General features: G+C 40.4%; 1 protein-coding gene across 3 annotated transcripts in view; it reads right to left on the bottom strand.

Moving 5' to 3' along the window:
* The window catches only part of ITPA (inosine triphosphatase), a 28,350-nt gene extending 5,739 nt beyond the window's left edge, over positions 1 to 22,611 (bottom strand). For 2 of the 3 annotated variants that reach the window (XM_082266677.1, XM_082266675.1), the window contains exons 1-8: positions 22,493 to 22,611; positions 17,851 to 17,908; positions 17,705 to 17,769; positions 14,944 to 15,017; positions 12,301 to 12,332; positions 10,767 to 10,882; positions 8,494 to 8,570; positions 3,149 to 3,271 (exon numbers count right to left, since the gene is read on the bottom strand). In XM_082266677.1, coding sequence (XP_082122803.1) covers positions 3,166 to 3,271; positions 8,494 to 8,570; positions 10,767 to 10,882; positions 12,301 to 12,332; positions 14,944 to 15,017; positions 17,705 to 17,769; positions 17,851 to 17,908; positions 22,493 to 22,555 — 591 coding nt within the window. In that variant the 5' untranslated portion in view covers positions 22,556 to 22,611 and the 3' untranslated portion in view covers positions 3,149 to 3,165. Of the gene's footprint in view, positions 1 to 3,144; positions 3,272 to 8,493; positions 8,571 to 10,766; positions 10,883 to 12,300; positions 12,333 to 14,943; positions 15,018 to 17,704; positions 17,770 to 17,850; positions 17,909 to 22,492 lie in introns of all 3 variants that reach the window. The other variant, XM_082266676.1, reaches the window with a different exon arrangement.
* Positions 22,612 to 22,980: the final 369 nt, after the last annotated feature.

Here is a 22,980-nt window from a genome sequence, read left to right as displayed (position 1 = left end):
CTGAAGTTAGAAGCTGACTGGCTACCATGCACAGCTGCACCAGATTTTGCAATCTCCAGTGTTAATAAATCAACCCCCCGGTTTTATCAAAATGATGTCAGCCTTTGATTTCTGTGAATTGTATATTTAGAACTTCTGGGTATTCTTCCCCTAAAAAGTCCTCCTCAAAAAAGGTCTAAAGCCTCGTACACACGATCAGATTATCGAATGATCTTTCGTCCGTTTTTTGTGGCATGCTAGTCTGATGAAAGTGAAGAGGTTACTTTCATACGAAAATTCTCCTACGACAGAATTCAACTTCAGTCATGATGTAATGTGTTGAATTGTTTTGTATTTTTTCTTTCATTTCTGAGCATGCCTAGACTTGCTCTTACGATTTTTTCGGACGAAAACTGTACTAATTGAGCCCCGGTTCACACTTGTGCGTGTGCGGGGTTCGCATGTAATGTCGGAGCGCACTGCTCCAACATTACATGCGATCAGCTGTGCGGTGCGAGTTTAGCCATACAAACTGTATGGCTAAATTCGCATCGCTCCCGCAGCAAACACGCACAGGAGGCATTTTTGCAGCCGCATCAGGATCGGATCGCACAGCGGTTCACACTTGTGCGATCCGATCCTGTGCGAACTGCACGATCGCACTGTGATATGCGATCAAACTGGGGGTGTCGTTAAGATTACATTGACACCCCCAGCGTATCGCATATGGCAGTGTGAACTGCCGGGGGTGCGTGTGCGATGCGGGAACAGGCTGCAAATTCGCAGCCTTCCCGCATCGCATATATGTGAACCGAGCCTAAACGAAAATTGGACGTTGTGTTGACGTACAATAAAAATTTTATAGCCTGCACATCCAGATTTTGTCGTCTGACAAGTCGTAATCGGCTGTCCAAAGCACTATACTAACAATCTGAAAATCGGCAGATCGTTCATCGGACGAAATTTTCCTTCCGATTTTCGTATCGTGTGTACGGACAGGCCTTAAGTACTTCTCACCCAGAACATACATGGCACAATTTATGAGGATTAAAATCTCCTAATTATGTCAGTGAAAACAAAAGCTGTGAACATTTTAATCTGCACTGAATATGCAAAATAAAAAAAAAAAAAATAAAAAAATCATAAAATTTAAATAATAGAGAAGCAAGTGCCTCCAATAAATGGCTGCCAAAGTCTTGCACAGACAACAGCACCATCAAACATCTTCATTATCAGGTAGAGGTCCTGGTGGATATAGACAGAGTAGGTCAGTCCAGATTTGTCTCCCCCCCCCATCCAAAAACGAAATCTTATCCTGAAGGAATTTTGTCATTTTGGGAACTGCCTTAAATTCTCCCCTCTGAACTGGATGTGCCTGGAAGAACTTTATCCATAGAATATACTAAACCCCCCTGAACTGGCACCTCTCAATTTTAAAAGGGCAGCAGTTGTACAAGCCACCTCTGTACAGCTACACACTTACCTTATCACAGATACAATTTCCATATCTCAAATATTTTATTGGTTAAGCCAACTATATCACTGTCCTAGGTCTAATGGCTGGTCAGCAGAAGCTTGCCTGGGAATACCAGGATTGATTCTCCAAGGTGCCCAGGCCATGCCAAGCTGAGCAAGGTACACTAGTAAGCTTTGGTTCCTTGCAAGGAGAACTTTTCTGTGGAGTTCTTTGTCTGTCCTCCACTTCCTCGGGACCTAATCCTGAACCCTTTCCTGCCCAGCCTGTGGTAAAATGATGGCTGGATGGGAGTACCGTTGTTGTGGGAGGATGTTATATGACGTCCTCCCAGAATCACACTCAGGCCACTGATGACAGATCGCTGTACCTTGTGATCACTGTGACAGTTGTACACAGGGAAAGGCTTTGTTACATGCCTTTAATTGTGTACTATTGTGATGAGCTCTGTGATTGGTCACAATCATCACATGGTACAGACAGGGCCAATCAAAGCCCACCTGTATCATGTAATTAGCTGTGGCCAATTACAGCTCTTCGCAATAGTAAACACTGAATGAGTAGTTTCCATTCCGAAAAAAATGGTTGCTCAGAACTGTAAAATGCACAGTTATAAGCAATCATAGTTGGCAACACTGTATTGCTCTGGTCAATGTATGTAAAAAAAAAAAAAAAAAAAAAAAAATTATAATATTATATATATATATATATATATATATATATATATATATATATATATATATACACACACACACACACACACACACACACACACACACACACACACACATACATACATATATATATATATACACACACTATTTTAGCAAAATTTTAAAAAGAAAAAAAAATTACTTTTTTTTTTTTTACATACTGTCACAAGTCAGTGTCCCTGATCACGGCCACGCCAGTCGTATAATGACGCTGTACTGCACCGATGACAATATTTAAAAAATAAAAAAAAATACATTTTTTAAATTTAATTTTCCAAAAAATTGTGACAAAATAATTACAACTTCAAAAAACTCGCCGTGCCTCTTACTAAATACCTTGGACTTTCTACTTTCCGAGAAAGGGTAATTTAAGAACGATTGTAGTTCTGGCCTTCAAGAAATGAGATAAGCCTTCAGTACATTAGGATTGATTTATTTTCAGATATATACCATAATTTATGGACTCTATAACTTTCCTACAGACTAAACAAAATATACTGATTTGGGTTATTTTCACCAAAGAAATAAATCAGTATACATTTTGGCCAATATTTATGAAGAAAGATTATTTGCAAAATATGATAACAGAAATGAAGAAAATCACATTTATTTTTCAAAATTTAGGCCTTTTTTAGTTTATTTTGTAACAAATAAAAAAACAAAACAAAAACAGAGGCGATTAAATACCACCAAAAGAAATCTCTATTTGTGAGAAAGCGCTGAAAATTGGCCTGGGCAGGAAGGGGGCAGAAATGCCCAGTAGGAAAGTGGTTAAGAAAGACCCAATCAGAAGTTCAAAGCTCCAGTAAAATTTACAGGCATGCAAGCCCATCCATGACAATTATTCATGACAAATATGTGCAACAGTTTTCCTAGTTTTATGGTAAAACTGCAAGTAGGTCATTTGGGCACTCAAAAAAAAAAAAACTCTTTCCAAGACTGATGGAATCTATATATTCACATCCAGGGAAATGACACTCACTTCAGATCTTTGAGAACTTATACTTTGGGGGTACTATTCTGGATGAAATATTCTGACATTTCCTTTAGTGCTCTGTACCGATGAGAAATGCTGTTCTTCACTTCCTTTGGAAGTTCTGCATACCTGCAAGTGAAGATAAACTGTTTAAAGCACAAAAAAATAAAATAATTAATTCGTGAATAATATACAGTGCCTTGCGAAAGTATTCGGCCCCCTTGAACTTTGCGACCTTTTGCCACATTTCAGGCTTCAAACAGAAAGATATAAAACTGTAATTTTTTGTGCAGAATCAACAAGTGGCACACAATCATGAAGTGGACCGGAATCGATTGGATATTTCAAACTTTTTTAACAAATAAAAAACTGAAAAAATGGGCGTGCAAAATTATTCAGCCCCCTTAAGTTAATACTTTGTAGCGCCTCCTTTTGCTGCGATTACAGCTGTGAGTCGCTTGGGGTATGTCTCTATCAGTTTTGCACATTGAGAGACTGAAATTTTTGCCCATTCCTCCTTGCAAAACAGCTCGAGCTCAGTGAGGTTGGATGGAGAGCGTTTGTGAACAGCAGTTTTCAGTTCTTTCCACAGATTTTCGATTGGATTCAGGTCTGGACTTTGACTTGGCCATTCTAACACCTGGATATGTTTGTTTATTTGTGAACCATTCCATTGTAGATTTTGCTTTATGTTTTAGATCATTGTCTTGTTGGAAGACAAATCTCCGTCCCAGTCTCAGGTCTTTTGCAGACTCCATCAGGTTTTCTTCCAGAATGGTCCTGTATTTGGCTCCATCCATCTTCCCATCAATTTTAACCATCCTCCCGGTCCCTGCTGAAGAAAAGCAGGCCCAAACCATGATGCGGCCACCACCATGTTTGACAGTGGGGATGGTGTGTTCAGGGTGAGGAGCTGTGTTGCTTTTATGCCAAACATAACGTTTTGCATTGCATTGATATTTTCGTGACGTCATTCTGCCTTCTTAGGCCGCCTCCCTCGCCAATGTATCATATTTAAAAACACACACATATATATATATATATATATATATATATATATATATATATATATATATATATATATATATATATATATATATATATACATACACACACACACACACACACACATATATACACACACAGTATATATAAACAAATAATGTCTATTAACCTCTTCACGCTGACTGTACGCAAATATGCAGCCCCACTGGACTGGGCTTTTTTTTCCCATTTGGCTGCATTTTTGCGTTTCTCCCTTTGTGCTGGGAGCACGCCCCATCTATGGGCAGGCTGGTTATACTGAAGTCTATCCATCAATCAACTTGGGTACAACCAGCCTGTCTGACTTTTTTTTTTTGTTAAATAAGATCACTGCTGGTGGCTATGGTCGCTAGCAGTAATTGTGTTCTGCTGGCCAGGAAGGCTCTCTAATAGCGCTGCGGGAGGGATTCCCCCCAATCGACACTGACTGCATTAAATGGGGGAACTGAGCAAATTTCTTAAGGAAAGAAAACTGCATATTCTATGGCCTGCACTTTCCAAAAAAAAAAAAAAAAAAGACTGAACATAGCAGCTTGCCCATAAAGCAGTAGACCTGGGTAGTGCCAGCAGACACTTGGACCTGAGTCAAACACTACAGGTCTTTATGGACACAGGATATTTAGTGGATTAACGATGCTATGAAAGGTGACCTTCCAAGAACTCCTTTCAGTATACGAAAGTGTAATGTCACCGTCCAGACAAATGTGATACTGTAAGACATGGCAGTGAAATATTAAACTGTAAATAATATTCATTTCCTGTTCTGTTCCCCCATGTCTGGGTACTCTATAAATACTTGTGTTGAATGAGAAATGCTCAAATCTTGCTCTATCTTATAGGATTTGGTCTTCAGATAGGAAGATTTCACTACAAAATGTTCTTAGAAAAAAAAAAAAAAAAAAAGTTTTTCTACAATACCGCCAAGCCTACATACATGCCCATAGGGGAACGCACTGTGCCTGTAGCATCTGTCTATCGATCTATCTTGCTGTGACATTCAGTGAATACTTTGAATGACAGCATTTACAAAAAGGATCTTATGCCTGCAGTAATGGTAATTTATACTTTTCTCTTTCTTTTTTTTGCAACAAAAGCTATTTACTAACTACTTTAAAAGATAAGGTATTGCAATAAAACTTTTTTCTAATGAGCTATAAAAACAGAATCATTGTTGTTAAATATTATATTAAATTATTCTCTTACCTAAATAATTCTACATGCTACTACTGTGGTAATTCCGCAAGGACAAGCCTTATTAAATATAGTTACTATGAAACCAGTGACACCATGTGGCCATAGTGTAGATTACACCACTTTAACAGATCTGATGACACTCATGCAGGTAAAGAAATAATCTCACGTCTCTGGTGGCTAGCAAGCAACAATTTGGCCACAGTCTTAAAGGGACGTTTAGAAGCCCTAATAAAGCCTAACTGTGTGAAACATGTAGGGAGGAATTCTAAAGTCGTGACATAAATAAAGATGTGTTTTTTCGTTGTACTCAAAATACATTCAGTTTATAGGTACATATTAATTGAATTATTTTTTAAACTAAAATTTAAAAGGGGAACTCCAGGCTCATTCAGAAAAACAAGTCAGCAGCTACAAATACTGTACCTACTGACTTTTAATATTAGGATACTTACTTGTCCAGGAATCTAGCAGAGTCCTCTAGGGATAGACCGATATGGTTTTTTCAGGGCCAATACTAATATTTTGGTCACAACGTATCGGTATCGGCCAATATTCTGCACATTCAATCACACATCCAATGCAAAGTGACCGATGCCCCCATCGATGCAGAGTGACCAGTGCCCCCATCAATGCAGAGTGACCAGTGCCCCCAACAATGCAGAGTGACCAGTGCCCCCAACAATGCAGAGTGACCAGTGCCCCCATCAATGCAGAGTGACCAGTTCCCCCATCAATGCAGAGTGATCAGTGCCCCCATCAATGCAGAGTGATCAGTGCCCCCATCAATGCAGAGTGATCAGTGCCCCCATCAATGCAGAGTGATCAGTGCCCCCATCAATGCAGAGTGATCAGTGCCCCCATCAATGCAGAGTGATCAGTGCCCCCAACAATGCAAAGTGACCAGTGCCCCATCAATGCAGAGTGATCAGTGCCCCCAACAATGCAGAGTGTTCAGTGCCCCCATCAATGCAGAGTGACCAGTGCATGGGAATTAGAGCGCCGCCTGATAACACAAAAAGCAGGGTTCTTCTGCTTACCAGACGCGGGCGCTGTCATACGAAGTCCCGCCTCCTGGACCGGCTCCTATGATAGAGCCGGACCAGATTTGTGGAGTACACGACTGATAGTTGTCCTGTGGACGGATTCTCCCACCTGAGCTGTGGATCTCTGCAGCTTCTCTAAAATTACCATGGGCCTCCTGGCTGCTTCTCTGATTAATGCTCTCCTTGCCCGGCCTGTCAGTTTAGGTGGACGGCCATGTCTTGGTAGGTTTACAATTGTGCCATACTCTCCATTTTCAGACGATAGATTGAACAGTGCTTCGTGAGTTGTTCAAAGCTTGGGATATTTTATTTTATAACCTAATTCTGCTTTAAACTTCTCCACAACTTTATCTCTGACCTGTCTGGTGTGTTCCTTGGACTTCATGATGCTGTTTGTTCACTAAGGTTCTCTAACAAACCTCTGAAGAGGCTTCACAGAACAGCTGTATTTATACAGAGATTAAATTACACACAGGTGGACTCTATTTACTAATTAGGTGACTTCTGAAGGCAATCGATTGGATTGGTAAAGGAGGCTGAATACAAATGCATGCCACACTTTTCTGAAATTTGTAATCAGTTTGGAAAACCATTTATCATTTTTCCAATTTTCATGTGCGACTTGGTGTTGGTCTATCACATAAAATCCCAATAAAACACATTTACGTTTTTGGTTGTAATATGACAAAAATGTGGAAAATTTCAAGGGGTACGAATACTTTTTCAAGGCACTGTATATAGGTTTTCAAGCATGTTACTAAAAGAAGCAAGACATATCCGAAAAAGTATATAATGTGCACAAATTCTGATGGGCATAAACGGTCTAGGTTACATCTGGGTTTGTGGAGGTACATGCCAACCAGAGACCCTAGATGTGGGCAAAAAGTTGTGGATGGCCTCATTTTCATAAGATACTCCATATAGGGGCAGGATTCGGTCAGTTAAGGTTTTCCAAGTTCCCAGAGTTGGGGGAAAGGTTCTCTCAATGTTAGGAGAATAGTCTTTTGCCTTTCTGTCATAATAGTGAAGGATTGGCGGGAGGCTCTTGGAATGTCAGGTCACCTGCAACTTATCCACTATAAGACAGACTTTGGGATTACAAATTTTTGTTAGTTCTTGGAAACCAGTTACATCTGATAAGTATTCCTTTATACAGGCACAGTCCTAAAAGGGTGGAAAATATTGGCCCTTAAAACTAATCTCCTTTAATGTCTCTTTAAACAGTTCATTTGGGCCAAGCTGGCCCAAACAAACTAATTGAGTGCGCTGTATTAATTGCATATAGTCTCAGCTGTGTTTCTGGAGAGGGATGGGAACTTCCTATCTCACTCCCGTCACAAAATAGAGTCGGGCTGAGCGCCGCTCAAACATTCACAGAAGCTTAGTATTCTACAAATTAATACAAAGCTTCCTCTGATTGGCTGAGGTGAAGAAGCAGGCATCACGCTCTCTGACTCAGCCAATCAGAGGAAGCTTTGTATTCATTCATAGAATACAAAGCTTCATGTGAATGGTTGAACTGCGCTCAGATCGACTTTGATTTGTTCCAGGAGTGAAAATGAAAGTTTATCATTTTCGTGGCTTAATGAATTTAGATATGTTAAAGCAAGACTTGGTTTAGCTGGATATCAACATATACACTTTGGAGGACTTACTGCACACAATTGTTAAAAAGATGGTGGATTTCATGCTCATCTGATCGTCTTGCTATGGTGGAGAGTGAGCACCAGTTTACAAAGGGTGGAAGTTGTTATCTTTTCCCTCTTCTGTAATACATGTGGGTTTACTCTCCCACATATCAAGTTGTGCACCGTTAGACCCTAAAATTTTGGAGATAATATACTTTCAGGTGAGTGAACGTCTTTTGTATAGAATGCAGGATTGCTAAAAATATGTTACTGCAGAATGCCGCTAAATAGAATACAGGATACAGTAGAAATAGAATACCTGTTCTAATCACTATTGTACTTCTTGACATGAACACTATCAGATACACCTGCCTGCCTCTCTTCCTCCACTCTAATGCTATGGACAGCCATTAACTTCAGCTCACACCTAGAGACTACTTACGTCTGTTCAAAACCATCCGGCTGAAAACATGGGTCCCATCCAAAGTCCCGTGGCCCTCGCGGAGATACTATTTGCCCCTAAAAGTGAAAAGATATTCTGATTATATATATATCACACACACACACACACACACACACACACACACACACACACACACACACACACACACACACATATAATTTTTTTTTTTAAAGATCATTAAGGCTCCGTTCACATGTAGGCGTTTTGGGGCGTTTTTGGGGCGTTTTTCTGCTCTAGGATCAGCTCTCAAAACGCCCAACAAGACAAATCCTATTCATTTCAATGGCCCCTGTTCACATCTGAGCGTTTTGAAGCTGTATACAAAACGCCCAACGCTCAAAAAAGTACATGAGCTTCTTTTTGGGCAGATTACAGGCGTTTTCCATTGATCTCTATTCAATCTAAAAACGCCTGCACGAAAATCGCGGTAAAAATCGCGGTAAAATCGCGGTAAAAAACGCCGCAAAAATCGCGGTAAAATCGCGGTAAAAAACGCGCGAAAAACGCTACGCTCAGGTGTGAATGTAGCCTTATGCTTGAGGTTGTAAAAACAGGCAGACTGACCACCTAGCAAGTCTCTTTGTTGAATTTTAAATGAGGAGTGGTTAGAACAGTTGTCTTGCATCGCACTATAGTATATATATATATATATATATATATATATATATATATTTTTTTTTTTTTTTTTTCTACTGCGATGCAAGACAACTTAAACCCCTGCATGTATACAGTTCTATCCACTCCTCATTTTAAATTCAATAGAGAGACTTGCTAGGTGGTCAATCTGCCTGTTTTTACAACCTCAAGCATTAATGAACCTTTAAAATACAATAGGTTCTCATTTTTTTCTATTTTATGTTAATATCTGCTGTGGGTGCAGCTGTCAGAAAACAATGTCCTGGTGGGAGGGATTCCTGCATTGACCTCATTTGTGTGGACCGAAAAATCTAGACGGTTTCTAATCTAGAAAAAAAAAAAAAAAAGCACTAACAGTGTATGATCAGCTTTAGTTCTGTTTTAACTGCAAGGAGGCAACAGAGGCAATTTGAGTCAGTTGGGGAGATTTACTAAAACTGGTGCAGCTGTGCAGAGAAACCAATTTTCTAAAACTGACCACAGACGATTCAAATCTAAGCCAGGACAGCAGGTACCAGCTGAGATTCAAACCATGTATGGGCAGGCTGATAGTACCAACATTAATCCATCAATCGACTTGGGTACAGCCAGCATGTAGGATTTTTAGGATGCCATTATTGACAGCAACTATAGCCACTAGCAATATGCACCCTCTTCTCCCGGGATGGGAGGGATTCCTCCATCAAAACTGACTGTGCTGATGAGGGAAATTGTGCGATTTTCACAGGTTGCAGAAAAAAAAAAAAAATATCATCATCTATGGCCAGCTTAACTTCAGCTTGGTCAATTAAAAAAGTGTTACTAAACCCAGGAGCCTGCATGCACTATACTTGGTCTCCCACAGTACACAGAACATGGAAATGCAATCATTTTAGTAACTATAAACAGCTAAATACCTTTTCTCATCAGCGGTATATAGCAGTCTTGTGACTTCTATCAGTGTCTGGCTGAGCACTGGTTAAAGCTTACAGGAGGAGTTTTCTGACTGACCTAAGAAACTGCAAGACCCCCGACTCTCAGTCTGGACAGTGCTAATTGGCCCTGTGCTGATCACATGCAACCTCCCAAAAAAAAAAAAAAACAACCTGTCTAGCTATACACACCAAACGGAGCATGTGCAGCCTGACTCCATAGACTCTGTGTTATCAGGAAATTATTAGAAGTCAGGAGAATGAGGGGAGGACCAGAGAAGACAGGATCAAACAGCCTTTTTATGCAATGCAGAGGATGAACCCCATCGATTCCACAGTGAGTAGTAAGCATGCAGACTGATTTTACTGTTGTGGGTTTAGTAACACTTTGAGCTTTGACAATAAAAACTTGGAAGCTGATTGGTTACTATGCACAGCTGCTCCAGACTCTGTGTACACCGGTTTTAGTAAAACCGCCCCCAGTGCATTTTCTTTAATGTTTTGCAGCTTAAGGTCAATTTAAGATCCAAAAGTATTTTACAGAACTAATAAAAAAACAAAAGAAATTTAGGAGGTATCTGGAAGAATAAACTGTGTTGGTCGTAAAAATTTAGAAGCCCCAAAAAATAATTTTTTATAGGTTATAATTGCTTAGTTTTTAAAATAGTCCTTTTTAAATAAATGTAAAGTGGTCAATGATCACACCAGGGTTTTGCCTCTAAAGAGAAGTACAGGGTCCTCTTGATTTCCATTGCTGTACGCAAATGTGCAGAGGGCATAGGCCGACTTGTCCTCAAATCCTGCCAACATCTGATGTAAACCTGTCAATGCAATCAATAGAAAGTATTAGATAACTAGGTTTGTGCACATTTTAATAATAAGAATAAAATCTATTAACATTTTAACAGTGTTTTCTAAATCCTTTAAAGTTTGGTTAACCCAAAATAAATGGTTTTCGTTTTTAAAAAAGATACCTGCAGTCTGAATCACAAACCAGCTTCTAATATCTTTCAGAGTAGTGAGCTCTGCGCCAGGTCCTCAGCTCTGCTGCCTTGCTGTAAGCAGACAGGTTGCCTTCCTTCAACCCCCAGTTGAGGGAAAAGAAGTTGCATTATCTATGGCTAGCCTAAAGCCCCGTACACACGCACAGATTGTTGGCCGTAAATTGTTGGCCAACGTCCGATCGGCCGATTGTAGGCTCGTTAGTATGATGCTTCCGACAACCAACTGCGAATTTTCGGCCGAAAAAAATCTGGCGTGTATGCTATAAAGTTTTTGTTGGCCAACAAAGAACGGCCGATTGTTCCTCAGTCAGTACAGATTTCGGCAGACAAAAATCAGATGAGCAAGACTGGGCATGCTCAGAGAAGAAAAAACACACGGAAAGTAAACCATCACATGACATCACTTCCGAAGTTGGTTTTTGTTGGCCAACAAAAGTCCAGTGCAAGTCTAGAGCACATTTCAACCAACAAACACTGGACAAAAGTTGGCCGATCAGTTGGCCAACAATCTGTGCGTGTGTACGAGGCTTAAGAGCTGGATTGATAAATACAAAATTCATATAAATAAAGTGTATAATACGATCAATAAATACATATAAATGACTTTATAATATATGAATCTGTATTTATTGATCGTATTATACACTTTATTTATATGAATTTTGTATTTATCGATCACATTTTGCATGGATTTATTTAAGAACATCTTTTATACCTGTTAGCGCTGCGTTTAGATTGATTTTAGTAATTCTTGGTTTTTACCAAAGTGAGTAGCAGCTTCAGGATACATACACCTTATATATGTTCACTTAGCGCAGGTTTTAATATTTTTAGTTTTTAAGAGCTGGATTGCTTTTCAGAGGGTGGCAAGTAGCACCATAAGTTAGAAAAAATGCCTTATGGTTCTCATTAATAAATAAGCCTGTTAGATATTTTACTAAAATGATGTTAAGGTACATGGCCCTCGTTTTATACATATTCTTGTATTATAATGGAAACCTTACAGCCAAGGAATTCTGTAAATGGCATCTGCTTCTTGTACTTTCTGGAAGTCATATTGTTTGCCCTGTGGGTTATGGTACCTTGGTTCCTTCTGTACAAACTAATAAAACCTTGACCCTACAGAAAAAAAAAAAAGACAGACCTTCTCCCACCACCCAAGAAAAGCAATAAGGAACAGTAATAAAAATAAAAAACAAAAGGATTTAGGAAAGTTGTGAAAAATGGATGCCTACCTTCAGGTTTTAGCTTATCAAGAAACCATTTTCTGAAAGAAAAACCAAATGCTTACATTAGTAACCTTTTACATTATACCTTACTTTTTTGCCCCATGTCCATAAAGCAAGGCTAAGTTCACATGTAGGCGTTTTGGGGCATTTTTCTGCTCTAGGATCAGCTCAGAAAGTGCCCAACAAGACAAATCCTATTTATTTCAATGGCCCCTGTTCATCTGAGCGTTTTGACATTTTAAGCAAAACGCCCAACGCTCAAAAAAGTACATGAGCTTCTTTTTGGGCAGATTACAGGCATTTTTATTTTTTTTCCATTGGTCACTTGTCAACCTAAAAACGCCTGCACAAAAATGCCTGTAAAACGCCCATAAAAATGCCTGAAAAAACGCCTGTAAATAGCAATGCCAAGATGTGAACATAGCCTAAAAGACATTGTAAACCTAAGAAATTAAAAATTACCAGAGCATATCCTTCTATAATGCTGTGAAAAAGTATTTGCCCCCTTCCTGATTTTTTTATTTTAATTTTTTTAGCGTATTTGTCACACTGGAATAATTCAGATCATCAAATTTTAATAATACACAAAAATAACCCGAGTAAATACAAAATGCAGTTTTTAAAATGATGCTTTAATTTATTAGGGGAGAAAAAGCTGACGTGCTCAACAGGGTCATGGCTAGAAATGCTAGAGGGGTATTTTTGTTAAAGTGATCTCAACAAAATATTACATAGAGACATGGATGGATGGATGGAGGATTTAGCTTTGCTTAAAAATGAACTATAGCGTTTTCAGTTAGTGGTGTTCAGATACAGTTTAGTTCCGCTTTAATACCTGAGAATAAATGATTACATTAAATAAATTGAAAAATAGGTTAAAAGAAAGGTACTCAGAATAAGTAATATCACATATATCTATTTTTAATAGTAAAGATTTATGTGGTTTTGCATAGTCGATGGCATAATTATAGAGACATTTCCAGTGATTATTACTTACAGAAGGTATAATAATAATAATAATAATAATAATAATTCCTTGGTTGTATGTCATGTTCTTTTTTTTTTGGTCATGGCTATGTAGATTCGGTGTGAATAAAAAGAAAAAACAAAAAAACACTAGAGAAAAACTTGACCCCCCCCCCACCGCCAAAAAAAAAAACAAAGCTAACCCTTTCCCATTCTATCCGATCTAAAAGAAGAAGAAAAAAAAAAAAAGTTTTGGCTGGAGTTTGACTTTTCTTGTAGTTGTGTTAAGACGAAACCTGAATAAAAATAATATTGATTGTTGAAGCTAATGTTAAGATTATTACGCGTTGGTACCTTGTTCCCACCCGTCTAGCCAGAATGTACCCGGGGACTGATCCTCTTTGCTTTCGCGATTGCGGACATCAGGGTTCCTTGCTCCATATTTGGTGGGAATGCCCACGTATCCGTAGTTTTTGGAATAAATTGTTTAGTCTGATCCGCAATGTTACTGGGCTTCCAGCTCCCAGGACCCCGGAAGTAGCGCTGCTTCTTGGCTCTGGTGTAAAAGGGCCCAGAACCAGTTTGAAGCTCATGCACTTCATGTTGTTGGGAGGGAAGCTTACCTTGGCTCTGGCTTGGAAGTCCCCCTCGGTCTCAATGGGGGCGACCAAACGCAAAATCTCTTGGATCATGACCCAGGAGAAGATGGTCAGCATCTTCCGTGACAAGCAAGCGGAATTTGAAGCAGTATGGGAACCCTGGCGTCTGTACATCTCACCTCCCTCATCCTAATTGTCTGTGTTTTGTATTTTCTCCACCCGATCCCTTCTTGCATCCACTCCAGCATCTCCATCCTTTCTCCTATCCCCTTTCTCTTCTTTCCTTCTTTTCCTTTCCTTTTCTTCCTTTCGGATATTCCATACTTCCTCCTTTCTTGTGGCTTATAGGGTATCTACCTCTCTCAGGACCTATATCTTCAGAGGGTGATTATATGCAACCCCAGTTCATAAGATTCGGGGGGGGGGGGGGGTTCCCCTTCCTGGTTTACAGAGGGCGTTTGTAACTTACATAGAGGTCCACGGTTATGTTTTTCTATGCTTTGCTTGCGGGCTGGGATTCTGTTCTGATCCTCGGACGTTTTAGTAATACTGTTTTAGTAACCATGCCTACTCGTATTGCATTGTTGCCATTGTTATCGTTACGAAGTCCCTTCCCGAGTGGGCTCTGTATATGACACATTGTATACCTTTCTTATGCAATATTTCCTGAGATTGTATGTTATTAATCTACATATGTCTTACAAAATAAAAAACTTTTGCAAGAAAAAAAAAAAAAAATAATATTGATTGCTACTGTTAATGTCTAAATTTTGAAAATGACAGTTGTCCGGCTGTATTGCTAATCCAACATTCTGAGGCACAGCACAGAACAAGTATTGAGATCCTGAGTGCTGACTTCAATGGTGATTTTCACTTCATTTCTCTGCATGTTTGCTCCAGGACCACGACAAACTACTGAGTTCAAAGACAGCCAGGCAACTAGAATTTACAGAAAGAGGACAGCAATGGCAGTTTTCATATCTTTCTCAGGATGGGTTTCCTTCAAAATGGTTAAATACCATAAAAATGTAAACAAAATATATAAATAAAAATAAATATAAGAAAAAAAAAAAAATCTACTTACATATAGGGACCTGGAAGACCTCCTAGAGCATTAAAACACAAACACGTGTCTTCAACAATAACTGGGCCCTGAATCTGAAAACAATGAATTAAGAATTTACATATAATATTACAATTAAAGGCTATGAACATGAACCAAATTAGTCTAATAGTTTTTAATTACTGACACCAATGCCCGGAGGTGGGGGAACGATCTTTTTTATTACTCCCACTCATTCAGTGGTGTTTTTTTTTTTTTACTTTCACTGACCACTGACATAGGGGCATGGTTTACTCCTACTGACAACTTTTGCAGGAGTGTTTTTTACTCGTAGGAACCGCTGATGCTGGAGTGTTTTTATTCCTAGATACAGGGACATTTTTTACTCCACACTGGCATTTTTTTTATTCCCACCAACGACTGGCGCAGGGGCATTTTTCATTCCCACTGATGACTGGCGCAGAGCATTTTTTAAATCCCACTGACGACTGGCGCAGGGGCATTCTTTTATTCCTACTGACGACTGGCGCAGGGGCATTCTTTTATTCCCACTGACGACTGGCGCAGGGGCATTCTTTTATTCCCACTGACGACTGGCGCAGGGGCATTCTTTTATTCCCACTGACGACTGGCGCAGGGGCATTCTTTTATTCCCACTGACGACTGGCGCAGGGGCATTCTTTTATTCCCACTGACGACTGGCGCAGGGGCATTCTTTTATTCCCACTGACGACTGGCGCAGAGGCATTCTTTTATTCCCACTGACGACTGGCGCAGAGGCATTCTTTTATTCCCACTGACGACTGGCGCAGAGGCATTCTTTTATTCCCACTGACGACTGGCACCGAGGCATTATTTATTCCCACTGACGACTGGCACCGAGGCATTCTTTTATTCCCACTGACGACTGGCGCAGAGGCATTCTTTTATTCCCACTGACGACTGGCGCAGAGGCATTCTGTTATTCACACTGACGACTGGCGCAGAGGCATTCTTTTATTCCCACTGACGACTGGCGCAGAGGCATTCTTTTATTCCCACTGACGACTGGCGCAGAGGCATTCTTTTATTCCCACTGACGACTGGTGCAGAGGCATTCTTTTATTCCCACTGACGACTGGTGCAGAGGCATTCTTTTATTCCCACTGACGACTGGCGCAGAGGCATTTGTTTTATTGCCATTGATGACTGGTGCAGGTGCATTTTTATTTCCACTGCCAATTGGCGTGTTTATTTTTTATTTCAATGGGCAACTGGCACAGGGGCAATCTTTACTTCCAGTGACCACCAATACAGGCTCATTTTTTTTACTCTAATGTCCTTGAGTCAGTGATCAGTAAGCGTTAAAAATTACCCTATGCCAGTAGGAGTAAAAAAAATGCCAGGGGGGGGGCGGGTAGTTAAAAAAAAAAAAAAAAAAATGCCTCTAGTAATCTATCCCCATCATTTTCAAACTCAAAAGTCATTAGAACATGATCTCAGATTTCTATCTATATTTAAAATCCTTTGGGTTAGGTTCACATCTTTGTATCTGTGTTTTCCTGTGATTTGTAAGCATCTTTTTGATGTGCATTATGGCACACATTAAATAGTTACATAGTAGGTGAGGTTGAATAAAGACAAGGTGCATTTTAATGCTTTTTCCTTTTTTTGGCCAATGAAAAAGTTAAATAAATGAGACGTTTCTAGTGTTTGTTGTCATGTGTTAAAATACACAAAAAAAGTATGTTACCTGTCTTTTTGTGCACTCTCATGGTAGTATATTTTGCCAAAAATGCACCTGTACTATTTTTCCCAGCACACAGAAGTGCACAGGACCCACAGAAAAGAATGGCGACCTCTTGTCAGGCAACATGCAATAAACCACGCAGGCGTGATTGGGGCCTTAAAGTATAACTAAAAGGATTACAACGCCTGCCAGCTTTTTTTTTTATTGCTGTCTGTGCCCCCGTTAAGGAGATTCACCCTCTCTATATGTCCCGTTTACCATTATCATTGAAAGTAAAAAAAAAAAAAAAAAAAAAAATACGAAATTTTGGGTTGTCCCCAGAAAAATAGAGGGGAAATCTTGCAATGGGGACACTAGTTCTGGTGACCTTGGGGTCCCCGAAGAATTGAATTTCATTTGCAGGGATTGCCTCTCACTTCCTGTTTTGGCGATAGGACAGGAAGTGAATGTAAATCTCCCCAAAGGGACACAGATGGCAAAAAAAAAAAAAACTCTCCCTCACTCTATTCAAAATGAAAAGGAAAGTGTTAATTATAGTTCTACTTTAAACTGAGAGCCGGTTCACACTAGCGCGACTTGTCAGCCTGACAAGTCGCGCTCCCTTGCCCTCCCATTGACCGCTACAGGACCCGTTCTGATAGGAGCGACACAAGCCGCTCCGACTTAGAAAAAGTGTCCTATACTACTTCGGGGCGACCTGCATAGACTTCCATTATGTGAAGTCCCTGCAAGTCGCTCCGAAGTCGTGGTGCATGGGAATGCACAAGTCGCCCCCGAAGTAGTACAGAGTCGTGTCGCCCCAGTGTGAACCGGCTCTAAAGCAGTCTATTACACACACTGTTAATGTTATACAATGTTTCCATGTCCAAAATGATAAATTCTCAGGCTCAGCGCAATACAAAGTCACATTTTTTACAAAATGTGACAAAGAAATAGATATTTTCTCTTTCTTTAGAATAAAAAGTAAGAGGTCATCCAGTAGGTTAATTATTATTAGTAAGAATACTAAGTATTACTATATTAGTAATTATAATTATTTGCTCCTCTGCTTACCTCTTTTGCTGCTTCTTTGCACTTGTAAATTGAGATTTCATCTGGTTCTCCTTGGTACTCCGGCACTGGAGAAAAAGCAAAATAAATGATTAATGTGACATACAGACATCCCACTATTAATTCTATATACTGTAAAAGGTACTTACAATCAATCTTTTTTGCCATTAATTTACATGGGAACTTGTCTCCCAGGATCTGGACAACCTGAATATAGGTAAAAAAAAAAAAAAAAAAAAAAAAACAAAAAAAAGGGAAGAAGAAGAATGTTGTCATTTTACAGTTCTTTGAACCACAGAAAAGAGAACCAAAAAACACTATATATAAATTTTAGAGCTGAACAATTAATCGTTAAAAGATTGCATTCCCAATTCAACCTAGAGCTGCACGATTAATCGTATGAAAATCGCAATCTCGATTCACCCCCCCCCCCCCCCCCGATGATCTAAACCTGACATATGCTCGATTCTTTGCATAGCGAGTGAGGAAGCAGAGAAAACAGCTGTGGAAAAAAAAAAAAAAAAAGCCACCCGCAAACAAACGCCTATCAGCATTAAGGCTACATTCACACCTGAGCGTAGCGTTTTCGCGCGTTTTTTACCGTGATTTTACCGCGTTTTTACAGGCGTTTTTTGTGCAGGCATTTTTAGATTGAATAGAAACCAATGGAAAACGCCTGTAATCTGCCCAAAAAGAAGCTCATGTACTTTTTTGAGCATTGGGCGTTTTGCTTACAGCGTCAAAACGCTCAGATGTGAACAGGGGCCATTGAAATGAATAGGATTTTTCTTGTTGGGCATTTGAGAGCTGATCCTAGAGCAGAAAAACTCCCCAAAAACGCCCCAAAACGCCTAGATGTGAACAGAGCCTCACAGTAACTATAAACAAAATGATTACATTGTATCTTTTCCTTCCCTCTGCCAGGGAGAAAGGAAGTTTAACCTCTTAAAGACTAGACCTTTCTCTGACACTTGTTGCTTGCAAGTTAAAATCATTTTTTTTTTTGCTAGAAAAGTACTTAGAACCCCCAAACATTTTATATATTTTTTTAGCAGAGACCCTACAGAATAAAATGGCGATTGTTGTAATATTTTATGTCACACTGTATTTGCGCAGCAGTCTTTCAAACGCAATTAATAAACTTTAATGAATAAAAAAAAAAAAAAAAAAAAAAAAAACGTAACAGTAAAGTTATCCCAATTTTTTTTTGTTACACAGAGAATCGTGATCTTTATTCCAAGCTAAAAAATCGTGATTCTCATTTTGGCCAGAATCGTGCAGCTCTAATTCAACCCCACAAAATCTTAATCCAGCATTTCCATGATTCATGTAAAAAGTGCAGAGCAGTTCTCCTGCTCACAGCTGTCAAAAAAAAAAAAAAAAGCAGCTGCAATGTTTATCAACAACATTGCTCAGGGCTGAAAGAGATAAAAGGAAACAAACATTGCATCTTTCCTTTCATTCACAGATCAAAGGAATGAACTCCAGTCTGCAAATTAAGGGTCCTTTCACACGGCCGCTCCGTGTGTCCGCAAATCATCCTATTTTTTTGTGGATGATTTGCGGACATAATGTAAGTGAATGGCACTGCGGATGTCAGCGGAATACCATCCGCTGACATCCGATTTTCCTCCTTTCAGTTCTGTTCCGTTTTTTCGAATGGAACAGAACCCTATTTTTTAATCCGTGTAAAAAACGGAAAGGAAGGAAAATCGGATGTCAGCGGTATCATCCGCTGACATCCGCAGTGGCATATACTTACATTATGTCCGCATATCATCCGCAAACGGATGGGATGATATGCGGGCACACGGAGCGGATGACACAAATGTCATCTGCTCCGTGAAAAAAAAAAAAAAAAGTCCCGCAGCGGACTAAAGCAGCGGAGCGGCCGTGTGAAAGGACCCTAAGTCAGTTTAAAGCAACCTTTTGTCAAGTAGAAAAAAAATATATAATAATAATAATTTGTTGTTTTTTAATAAATTGTTTCCGTTTACCCCTTAATTTACTCTAATCAGCCACATTCACCCATTTATTTATGCTTTTCCTGCTGATTTTTTATTTACTTCTATATTTTATAAAATAATTATTAAAACGTTATTTTTGTTTGCTTTGTTCTTTAATATTTTTATACCTTTTACATATATTGCATCCTCCTCCTCCTCCGTTTGTGTTTGAAAACGGCTATGCACTATGTGACATAAAAAAAATGCGACATCCATCCACCATTTTATTCTCTAGAGTCTCTGCATAAAAATATACACTATATTACCAAAAGTATTGGGACGCACATGAACTTAAATGGCATCCCAGTCTTAGTCCATAGGGTTCAATATTGAGTTGGCCCACCCTTTGCAGCTATAACAACTTCAACTCTCCTGGGAAGGCTGTCCACAAGGTTTAGGAGTGTGTCTATGGGAATGTTTGATCATTCTTCCAGAAGTGCATTTGTGAGTTAAGGCACCGATATGGACGAGATATTGAACCCCACGGACTAAGACTGGGATGCAATTAAAGTTCATGTGCCGTCCCAATACTTTTGGTAATATAGTGTATATAATCTTTGGGGGTTCTAAGCAATTTTCTAGCAAAAAAATGCAGATTTTTACATGTAGGAGAGCAATTTGAGATTTGTTTTTGGACTCAAGTGGTTAATTCACATAAAAGAAGTAAACAATGTAAAACCCTCTGAACCAGAACATTAGTGCTAATCCTTCCTGCGCACACCAGTGGCCATGCGTTGAACACTCAAAGCAAGGACTAGCATGCCGCCATTACTAAACCCAGGACCCTGAATTCACTATATCTGGTTGTACACAGACCATGGAAACACAATCATTTAGGGATGCACCGAAATTTTGGCCGAAAATGGGTTAACATCGCCGAAATGAATATGGTCGCTGTGAGAAAAGAGGAGGGCGCAGCGCAGGTTTTAAAAGTCCCGCCTCTGGCCGGCGGCCCGCCTCTCAATGAAGTCCCTACTACAATCTGTGCATGAATGAAGGGACATACCAGGCGGGAGGGCGGGGCGAGCGGCCGCTAATAGATATAACTATGTGAGCTTCACTTCACTCCCCTGTGAGGCATGTATCTCCTCTGACAGGGAAGTGAAGCGCTCACATAGTTGTATCTATTAACGGCCACTCCCCCCGCCCGGTGTCAGGTCAGTTCTCATTCACACACAGTCCCGCTGAGCTGACAGGGAAGGATCACATAGTTATATCTATTAGCGGCCGCTCCCCCCGCCCTCCCCGCCCTGAGTGTCACTTCATTCATATACATCGTGCCGCTGACAGGGAATTGAAGAGAAGTGAAGCTCACATAGTGACAGCTATTAGCGGCCGCTCGCCCTCCCTCCCGCCCGGTGTGTCACTTCATTCATGGACAGATCGTAGTAGTAGTGACATCACCGGGAGGCGGCCGGCCGGCCAGAGGCGGGACTTCTGAATAATGGACACCGGATGAGTTAGTAGGAGAGGGACGCTGAGGCTGATGCGGGGAGGGGGGGGTGATAGCTGAGGCAGCTTACCATTGGTATTTGTATTATACTGCATGAGGGGGTTAATGTATTGTCACTGCTGCATTAGTGACCGACCAGTGGCAGTTAATTAACCCCTTTGTGCTGCATTAGTGCAACCAGTATCAGTGTTAATTAACACTGATACTGGTTGCACTAATGCAGCACAAAGGGGTTAATTAACTGCCACTGGTCGGTCACTAATAGATGAGTGACCAGCAGTGACAATACATTAACCCCCCTCATGCTGCATAATACAAATATCATTGGTAATTAAATTAACCTATTGCCAACCCATCACAGTACATATACTGTGACAGGGTGGCAGCGACAGGTGTATGTTGCTGCCTGTTTTTGGCGTATGCCCCTCTTCTATCTATTTTAAAATTATTTGGGGGAAAAAGTCATTTTTGGTTTCGGTTTTCGGCCAAGGGCATCCTACATTTTCGGTTTCGGCCCAAAATTTTCATTTCAGTGCATCCCTACAATCATTTTAGTAAATATAAACTGCTAAATACTTTTTCTCATCAGCAGTATATAGCAGTCTTGTGACTTCTCTCAGTGTCAGCAGAGCACTGGTTAGAGCTTGTTGGAGTTTTCATATGGCACTGATTTGTCCTATCAGGATCCAGGACCCCTGATCCTCTGTCTGGAGAGTGCTGATTGGCCCTGTGCTGATCACATGCACTCTCCCAAGAAAAATAAAAAAAAACTCTCTAGCAATACACACCAAACTGAGCATGTGCAGACTGATTCCATAGACTGTCTTATCAGGAAATTATTAGGGGACAGTGGAAGGAGAGGATCAGAGGAGACAGGATCAAACAGTCACAATGCAGAGAATTAACCCCTTAGGTTCCACAGTGAGTATAACAAGCATGCTTTACTGCATATACAGACTGATTTTACTGATGTGGGTTTTGTAACACTTTAAATCAAAGGTGATCTGCAGACTTGTTCCATGTCAGTGTGCCAGGAGGTAATGAAGCCATGGGATCAGGATGAGAACCAGGCTGCTAGCATTCCCAGAAGAAGTGGGTTGGGGTTAGGATGACAGCCAGGCTGCTAGCATTTCCAGAAGTGGGTGGGGGTTGAGATGACAGCCAGGCTGCTAGCATTTCCAGAAGAAGTGGATGGGGGTTAGGACGTCAGCCAAGCTGCTAGCATTCATTCCCAGAAGTGGGCGGGGATGCAGCAGACAGATCCCCCCCAGCACTGAGGATATAAGCAGTCCCATCCATATAGATGTGTCCTCCCTGCTATGAGTACTGTACCTCTTCCAGCTTCTTGGCATTGCCAGTTACAAACACGACGCTTCTCGCACTCCCTGCAGCCATCGGAGCACACGATCGGATCTGGGAGGAGCATGCAACCGGCTACAGCAAACTCTACCTTCTTCCCCGCCCCCTGCACATCCCATCCCACCAATCATAGAATGAAGACACTGTGACCCGGAAGTACTTGTAGAACATGCAGCGGCTGTTTCTGTACACCAGAATAGCCTTTGCCTTCAGCGCCTTCATCTGAATGTCACTGGTTTACAGACCTAAAACGCGATACTTATAAACCACCACAAGGTGTCGCTATAATCCACCAGCACGTCCGCAATGAAACAAACAAGAGCGCCGTTCTATACACAGTTAGGCTGGACCAATGGCTCTTCCAGTCTGCCTCCATCCAATGAAAAACATTTTATGGGAAGCATATAGCCAATGAGGGAGCAGAGACGTGTGACCCGGAAGTGTTACCTGTGTGCTCCATG

Source organism: Pelophylax lessonae, assembly GCF_965119305.1.
Source record: "Pelophylax lessonae genome assembly, chromosome: 8".
NCBI classification, from domain to species: Eukaryota; Metazoa; Chordata; class Amphibia; order Anura; family Ranidae; genus Pelophylax; species Pelophylax lessonae.
Note: the sequence above shows the minus strand (reverse complement) of the source record. Positions and strands in the feature narration are given on the sequence as shown.